Below are 9353 nucleotides of genomic sequence, written 5' to 3' on the forward strand. Positions count from 1 at the left end.
CCTGAACTAGCAAGAGGATGGCAGACATGGGTAGCCAACCTAACAAGAACCTCCTCCAAACTTAAGGGACGATGCAGTCATGTAAAAATCACTCTCCAGGCAACTGCCACACCCAAGTGCAGCCATCCGATTGGAAGATGGTGTCCTGCGATTCAGCTATACACAACACTTGCTTCCACTCACTTACAGTCCGTCGCTCCAAGCCCTCTCGCAGGCACCGCTGTGCATTTACCGACACTCGTCCCTGGTAACCCTTCACATGGGGGCATCTGATGGTTTCTGTACTGGGATCCCCTGTGTGATCCCCTCCTCTGTACCTTCTGCTCACACATCTGATTTGCATATCCCCTTCACCTGACAGCGCAGGATTGATGGGGGGGGGGCATACTTTTGTCAACATAGAGCCAGTGACATCTACACTATTTCACTAATTAAAGGTCCCTTTACATGAGACAACTGTCCACCACATAATTGTTTGTAAAAGCAAAATCCAATGACAGTTGTTCCATGTGAACGCGGCCACCAACAGGGCGAGGAGCAATAATTCACTTACAAGTCCTTAGTTGTTTTGTTTCCACATCACAGGGGTTTGTATCTGGCCGACTTGTGAATGACTTTACTTGGTGTCCGTCTCCCTCGAATGCCAACAACTCACTTGGGTAATTCGACTATTCGGAGAATAGTTGCCGGCCTGAGGGGTGATTGTGGTAACAGTTTGCACCCCCGGCCGCTGCGTTACCCACACGGTGGACATTCTGCCCATATGCTCAGATATAACCTTCCTCCGCTGGCTGCTTCTTGGAATTACTTTTGGCCCATCTATGGGGTAGCTTTACTTTTCATAGGCTGTCAGGTTTAGGGGCCCCGGTGCACGCAGGCAGTCTGTCCGCTGTATCCCACTGATTGTCGGTGTATACCATTGAAGGGACACTAGTAAGGTGGCTTGTATGGCCTCGCATACAGGCCCTCTATGAGACTAGCACTAATTATCTGGGCAATGTATCCCTAATTGGTGGAGTATACTATTAAAGGGGCAGTTGATCGGTGGCTTGTACGGCTCAGCTTTCTTTTTACAGTCACCGTGAGACGTTTGGCGCCATTTATCTGGGCCGTGTATGTATGGAACTATTTATCTGGACTTTTGGTGAAAGCATCGTTAAAGCACAAAGTTGTAGCTTTTTAAATATATGCCAACTCGCACTACCTTAAAGAAATGGCCGTAGATTGTGAGGGGAACGTGGCCGCCCCGCGGCGAGAGATTAAATTATAGCATAAATCAACCCAAGCTAAAGTCTATAAAGGTGCCGGATAGCCTAGAGGGTCCTAATATATGATGAGGCGTTGGGTGGTCTTACTCCAGCATATGAGTATCAGTCCTAATAAAGTCCCCTCATTGTTGGTCGCTGATGACAATGTGACTTGTGCGCTATAAGAGTCATGCAGGATAGTGTTGGGCCATCCTTGGAGGGTTAGGGACACCTACTGGAGCTTTGTTATCCCATGAAGTCAGGTGTCGGCAGTGTATGTAGGTCAGGAAGGTGTGGCTTCTCCTTAGGGAGAACACAAGGTGTGAGGAGACTTATAAGGCCGTGCATGCTCCTCTGGGAAATATGTAAATGGAAAGATAGAACAATTCCTCTACAGTGCCACCTATTGGAAGGCAGCATTCCTGCAAGTCAATGTCAGACCTTTTAACAAGTCTTGTAATAATGATTGGGCATATAAGACGAAGCCAGAGTCTTCTCCAGAAGGAAAAGATAACCGTGTACAGGCAGACTGTTTGGGGGTTTTGTTTGCTTTGCTAGCCTATATGTCTCCTTACAAGATGCTCTCCCGAAGGAGAAACCATACCCTCCCTGAGCCACATTTATAGGTCTCTCACTAGCCAATCCGGGGCTAGCATCCTTCTGGAGAAGACTCTGGCTCAGATTCCCAGTCATAGTTACAAGACTTGCTAAAAGGTCTGACATTGACTTGCAGGAATGCTGCCTTCCAATAGGTGGCGCTGTAGAGGAATTGTTCCATCTTCCCGTTTGCAGTATATGTAGTTGACACGGGCCGCTATCTGCCTTTCCCCAGGTCATATTACTGAGCGCGTCTCTGGTTGGTTGTCATGCTCACAGCCGTATCACAAATCAATATGAGCGACTATAAGGCGCCACGGGCTCATAATGTGTGTTATAGATGACGGCACAAAAATGGGACCCCAAGTCCTGCCATATGGGAGGTCCTTACAGCTACAGAAGTAGCAAAGTAGAACTTGACTGTTCTAACTATTTGCAACAAGTTATCTTATGTTGGAGCATTGCAAAAGCCTCTGAAAAAGACCTGAGAGGGAAAAAGACCTGCATGGCAAGAGTCAATTTCAAGTTTGCTAGATCTGTGCACCCCGCTCCCTCTGTGCACAGTATTATAGACCCGGCCATCCTTTCTGTGGTCGCTGCACTCCTTCATTAAGAAATGCTTTATATTAATGGAAAAGAAATGAGATGTAATTCCGCCGCCATTTATCTCCGTGTTCCGAGGATATATAGCGGCCGCGTGCGCCAGGCAAATTAAATCCAATCTTCCCTAATGCAACAAATGTTCGCTTGATCAACCTGAGTACTGAGTGCTCCCGTAATTATGGCGTGAAGCAAATGGGTAGAAGAGACGAGAGAACCTCAATATGATTTGCTGTCCAGCGTTCCGGGATACAAGCCTTTCAAAAATAATGCTTATGGCCGTGATGTGAGCCGAGTATTAAAGCCCCCCCCCCCCCCCGACCCTCTTATCCGGGCGCTTCACTCATTAGTGTTCATTGACTCCGAGGACGCAGCAACGGAATACCTGGAACCGGAGTTAAACATATTTGTCTGTTATTTCCAGGAATATAATAGTGCACTTGGCCCCTGTGGTCGTGCCGGAGGCGTCAGACGTGCTGCTCATGGGAGGCAGTGAGTGGCAGCCAAACCATAGCTGGTAGCTCGCCTCCAGTCAATGAGCCATCCCAAGTGGGCCATATGTAACAAGCGGGCGGTACGTGACGGGCGATGACCGACGGAGATGGAGCAGCACATTTGTATCAAAGGAAACTCCACTGAAACATTCTTGACATTATTACCCCCAGGAGGGTCGGCATACTTACACTTGGGGTCACAGCACTCCTTATCATTCCACGGGGCAGCACAACGTTTCCTGCCTGAGATGCCAGAACATTTATTGGATATTTCTGGGTCGTAGTGTCATTTTTTTCCCATCGGGTCTCCTTTTCACTACAAACTATTTGATTGCCATTTTATACCCCCATTAACTATTAATAACTCTATTATTTAAATCTCTATGGTATTGGAGGGATGTATTCCATGACGCTTACAGTGGTCTGCCCTCATGTGTGTATGCCATCGTCCACGGTACCTTCCTTTAATAATTCTCATTTCTTGGTGAAATCCACCATGTTCGTCGCTGAGATCACCAAGACAATGGAAATCGATCCAAATGACTGTACAGATAGAGGAACTCTGATACAAATGTTGCAATCAAGTGTACAGAATGCATCGGCCTCTTCTCCATGAGTGCCCTGTAGTTAGCGGCCTTGTTGTTTCCAAGAAAACTCTTTACAACCGCACAGAACGCCGACCGCACAGAACGCCGACCGCGCAGAACGCCGACCGCACAGAACGACGACCGCACAGAACGACGACCGCACAGAACGACGACCGCACAGAACGACGACCGCACAGAACGCCGACCGCACAGAACGACGACCTCACAGAACGACGACCGCACAGAACGACGACCGCACAGAACGACGACCGCACAGAACGCCGACCGCACAGAACGACGACCGCACAGAACGCCGACCGCACAGAACGACGACCGCACAGAACGCCGACCGCACAGAACGACGACCTCACAGAACGACGACCACACAGAACGACGACCGCACAGAACGCCGACCGCACAGAACGACGACCTCACAGAACGACGACCGCACAGAACGACGACCTCGCAGAACGCCGACCGCGCAGAACGCCGACCGCGCAGAACGCCGACCGCGCAGAACGACGACCGCGCAGAACGACGACCGCGCAGAACGCCGACCGCGCAGAACGCCGACCGCGCAGAACGACGACCGCACAGAACGACGACCGCACAGAACGACGACCGCACAGAACGCCGACCGCACAGAACGCCGACCGCACAGAACGCCGACCGCACAGAACGACGACCTCACAGAACGACGACCGCACAGAACGCCGACCGCACAGAACGACGACCGCACAGAACGACGACCGCACAGAACGACGACCGCACAGAACGACGACCGCACGCGCCTCAGTATTGTTCATTGAATCTTGGAAACGCCGGTCTTTCATGAGTTCCCTGATTTGCGTTCCATTGAATTTACCTGCTTTTAGTTTCTCCATGCTCAGCCCAGGAAACATATCTGTCTCTCCTGAGAGCCTTTACAAATAGCTTCATCCAACCAATGGTGGCAATTAGAGATGGGCGAACGTACTTGTTTAGGGCGATTTCACAATCAAGCACCGCTTTTTTCGAGTAACTGACTACTCAGGCGAAAAGATTTGGGGGGCGCCGGGGGGTGTGGTGGAGCGGGGGTAGCAGTGGGGAACAGGGCGAGCTCTCTCTCTCTCCCCCCACCTATTCCCCTCTGCAACCCCCCCGCTCACCCCCGGCGCCCCCCGAATCTTTTCGCCCGATTAGTCAGTTACTCGAAAAAAGCGGTGCTCGATTGCGAAATCGCCCTAAACGAGTACGTTCGCTCATCTCTAGTGGCAATATAATCTCTTCTCCGTCCCCTAAAGGGTTTGTGATCTTTTCTTCTCCAGGATCCATGTTTTCTCTTAGAGGCCGCTGTCTTCTCACCCGGTGTTGATCTTCAGCTGTCCCGCAGACATAGAAAGCATGGTACTCCGTGTACCCGCCCTGCTGGCCTAGAAGGACATCCACCAGATGATCCATGGTGATGGCGATACGCTGTGTTCTGTGGGTCTCTGGCTATTGTTAACTGATCTTCCCGCATCTTACTGAGTGACCAATAGGAATTGGCCTGAATCTGTTTCCATTATATAGTAGTGCACATTTCAGGCTGCGTTTGGAGTGAAGAACAACCGCCATTGTCTTGGTGTGCATTCGCTCACATTCAGCTTCATGAGGAACTCTTGCCGGTTGTTGCAGAAAACAAAATCATGTTCTTTTGTGAAGAACGGCAGAAACTCTTCTTCTCGGTTGCGGTAAACTGTGATTTTAGTCCCCGGTAAACAGTAGACTTTTTTCTGCCAGCCGGGAAGCCGACAACTCAGACGCTTTCTTTGGAAGATTTTTGTCTCTTATGAGGTCGTTGAATTGTATTTGATTGAAGCCTGGTGCAGCTGATGAAGGTCCTTGGATACTTCTGTCATGTTGCTCAGAACAGCTTTCTTTCTCCTCAGACCAGAACATGTTCCCCCGCATACTTCTGGCAGGCTTTATGGACGTTTTGGCAAAACATAGCTGGGCTTGGATGTTCTTCTTTGTTTAGAAAAGACTTATATCTTGCCCCCCTACCCCACAGCCCAGACATATGAAGAATGCGGGAGTGCTAACCACTGAGCCCCATTCGTTAAAGAGCCACCACCTTCATCATCATCATTCACCATGCATTATGGGAAAGCTGATTTTCCAATGAATTTAGCCAAAGATCCGGTCGGGTTGACCCCATCCAATTCTGCAAATATCAGCCCAGTTTACCCGCTGGTGATCACGATGAGCAACCATATTCAAAGGTATTTCTGTATCATGCTTTCTTGCTGGTCTTCACCTGTTGCCTGAATATCCAGTTTTCCCTCAACACTATCTGCCCTGACCTCCTGCCTCCCTACCGTAGTGCTCAAGCTGTGCCTGCCCTGACCTCGGCCTGCTACCTGACTCCATCCTAGCCTGATCTCTAGTACCTCGCTTCGGTACCTTTTTACTTGTCCGGGTCAGCTGTCACTGAACTGAGTTTACTACTGAGGTAACATCCAGGAGGTTCTCTGAAACGAAGAGCCATCGAAAAAGGGTTTAAAAGGTGAAAACCAGGAGACGTCTTCAAGCTGCCCTTAGGATTAGCCCAAAGACAAATCCGAGTCCACACCCACTGTATTACAAGTACCTGAATAATGAAACGTTTGTACCCTTGCATAACACCTGTCCATATGTGTGATTAGCATTGTTTGTGCATACAGAGCTCACAGAGGAGGGTCGGCTGCCTAGGACCACTATATATGAGCTACAGACAGGAGATGCTCTATGACTGCCCCCCGCTCTACTGCAGGCATTACATGGACGGCCATTCATTGGTCTTTTCCCCAGGAATAGGGGTATGTTTCCACATAACAAAAAACTGTTTCGGTTGAGACTCAGCCTGTGACTACCAATAGCCACACGATGTTGCCAACCATAAGATTGTGCTGCCATTGGCTGCAGCGGATGGGCAGGATCTCAGTGTGTTTGTTACATGGGAACACACCCTAACAGATGGAGATTAAGGAAGTGAGACGTGCGGTGATCAACCAATCGTCAGACCGGCTTCTTTTATAGAGGGGTCGTCTTCCTCTATGTATAATCCCTTTTTGATAGATTAGACCCCAACAGTAAGTTAGTCTCATGTTGACCTGCTGCAGGGACCACCAACGATGACCTATGATTGGCTAGGGAACCTAACAAGAAGTGATCAGTTCTTTTACAGCACCTCCACCAGGGAAGTGAAGTATCACACGGCTGCTATCGATATCAATGAGCTTTTGATGTAATGTTTGCTTGTGCCAAGTCCTCCAGATGGGGGTCCCAAACTAAAAATGCATAATAGAGTATTAGAGAATGTTTTTTTCTAGTCCGGACGGCCCCTTCAATGACCATTTCATGTTTATACTCTCCTCCATTTCTCTCTGCAGGTTGGAGAGTTCAGGGCGCACGCTGCCGAGTGGACGGCAAATGTGACAGCAGAGTTCAAAGAGACCCGAAGGCGTCTAAGTGTTGAGATCTACGACAAGTTCCAACGGGCTACCTCTGTTAAACGAAAGCTATCGGCAGAGCTTGGCATGAGTCCGAGTCAAGAAATGACTCCATGCAAGAGAACCTTATCCGTCAACCACCTGACCAGCGAGAAGGAAATGCTGTCCTCGGTGATGAAATGTGACAGCATCTACCTGAATGGTCTAACTCCGCACTGTGCCACCGAAGAGATCGCTGTCATTGAAAACTTTAAGTAGCTCCACCTACCGGGTCCACTGTCGCATAAATACTACATTTGCCATAATTAAGACTACCAGCATTTTTAAAGCCTGCATGAGCTCAGAAAAATGACGTACAAAGACTGCCGATCAGTACTGTTAAGACGATCCAATATGTAGTTCCAGAAGACTCTTCAATCCCGCGACGTCTGATGCCTTTCGGTGCCCAGACTGTTTTCAGTTTTTTCTAACGTGCCATAATACATGCAATGTTATATAATATAATCTTAATGATTTTGGTAAAAAACACAAAAACCTACAAATCGGGATCCAACTGGCAAATGGAACGGACAGTCCGCGGACGAAGTTTCTGTAACTGGAGAAGTCGTTACGAATTACTCTACAGCCTTTAACCTAAGAAACTTTCTATCAGTGCCTTACTCCGCTAGACATACAACCTCCATAGCTGTTATTTTTTTAATTTAGGCCTGAGGAATGTATTTTTTTGGCAAATCCATTTTGCTTGAAAAAGGCATACAATGGTGCCTCAATGCACTGGTCAGGAAAGCATGAGAGATGTCTGAAACTTTAAAGCCACGGCAGTCATTAGTGGAATGCTAAAGAATGTTCATGTTTTTTTTTTCTCCTTTGGGGGGGGGGGGGATATTTAAATCTATATTGCTGAAATAATTGGTGAACCTATCTAGCCCTGATGAGGAATCATAGTGTCTTCTTCGAAGCCATGATCTTGATTTCCCTTATTGGTAGTCGAAGGTGACCAAAGACACATGAGAAGCTTGTCTTAAATTCCTCATGGGTGTGAACCTCTGGCTGCTCCTCCTTTCCACGGGTATAACAATTTTAGGAAACAAGTGAGGAGGAACCGGCCCAGATAACACACTGCCTTTCTTTCAGAGAATGTAGGCAAGTGAAGGCGTAAGCACCCATTATTTTCAATAAAGTCACCTCCCCTTTATGTAAGCCCCTAGTGCTAATAGAACATGTTAACACATATCAATATGGGATCTATGACCAAACACAGTGGAAATGGCCATTTTTGTCTTGCTTGAACCAGTAATGTCTCAATGTTTGACACACAAAAATGGCTGCCTACGTTAAACTGACCCTCTGGGTCTTGGGACCGGAAGAGGGAGGTTAAATTACCAGCCTCTTGGTCTTCTGTGCTGTTGTCTCTGCAATCCACCACTTCAGTTGTCCAAGATGGCCTCCACAATCTTCTAACTCCCTAATGCACACTGTACTGCTCTCTGATTAACCAGTACTAATGATGTGTGCAGTGCTGGCCGATCGGACAACAGGCGTAGTACATTGGTAGTCCAACACCAACCGTGCACTGTGGGGATTAGATAGTTGGAAAATTGTATCTGCCATTTTGGACAACCAAATACAGGTCCAGAATTGGTGGATGAGAAGGACAAGAGCACAGAAGACCAAGGTAAGAAAACCTCGGCCCGTGGACAGAATGTTGTCCTGAGGTGGGAGGGTGCTTTAAGTTTGGGTGATGGTGGATCCACTTTAAGGCTCTGAGCTCTCATTCTTACCTGGTTTTGCAATTTTATACTGGAAAGAACCGTCTGGGACTCTGATGCATTTTAAGGGTCGGCCTCAGACTAATGGGAATAATAATACTAAATCTGAGATTATTTTTAGTAAACCAAAAAGTCCTCAACAAGACCAATGATAACCGGTCAGCTTACAGAGAAGACATTTAGGCACATACAAGTATCTAATATAGAATATCTTAGCAGGGGAACCTGTGACAATACACAAGTGACCGGAAAATGCTAATGTTTGTAGATGAAATGGAGCAAAAATATGATACATAATATCCAATGCTACTTAAAGAAAGACTCTGGGCAAATTTGAAACAGTGTGTCATAGCTACTACAGGCCCTGAGAGGGCGGAGCATGACACAGGGAGCCTCTCTTTGGTTTTCTTTGAATGCCTGTGTCATGCTCCACCCCATCTGGCCCTGCAGCAGGAATAACACAGGGGAGCACATTTATTTGTACTGTCTTAAAGGGGTTGTAACAACTTGTACAACCCCTTTTAGAATTCGAAGACCAGAGTGAACAGTTGAATGCCATGGGTCCAGCTACCAGCATCCCTGGCCTAGCAGCTGATAGTGGGAGGGG

At 47.9% G+C, this 9353-nt stretch overlaps 1 protein-coding gene across 2 annotated transcripts in view; it reads left to right on the forward strand.

Annotated features, from left to right (window-relative positions):
* KCNK2 (potassium two pore domain channel subfamily K member 2) overlaps window positions 1-7821 on the forward strand; it is a 166923-nt gene extending 159102 nt beyond the window's left edge. For both annotated transcript variants that reach the window (XM_066594460.1, XM_066594461.1), the window contains exon 7: window positions 6918-7821. In XM_066594460.1, the coding sequence (XP_066450557.1) occupies window positions 6918-7235 (318 nt within the window). In that variant the 3' untranslated portion in view covers window positions 7236-7821. The remainder of the gene's footprint in view (window positions 1-6917) is intronic.
* Window positions 7822-9353: the final 1532 nt, after the last annotated feature.

Source organism: Eleutherodactylus coqui, chromosome 3 (genome assembly GCF_035609145.1).
Source record: "Eleutherodactylus coqui strain aEleCoq1 chromosome 3, aEleCoq1.hap1, whole genome shotgun sequence".
Taxonomy (NCBI): Eukaryota; Metazoa; Chordata; class Amphibia; order Anura; family Eleutherodactylidae; genus Eleutherodactylus; species Eleutherodactylus coqui.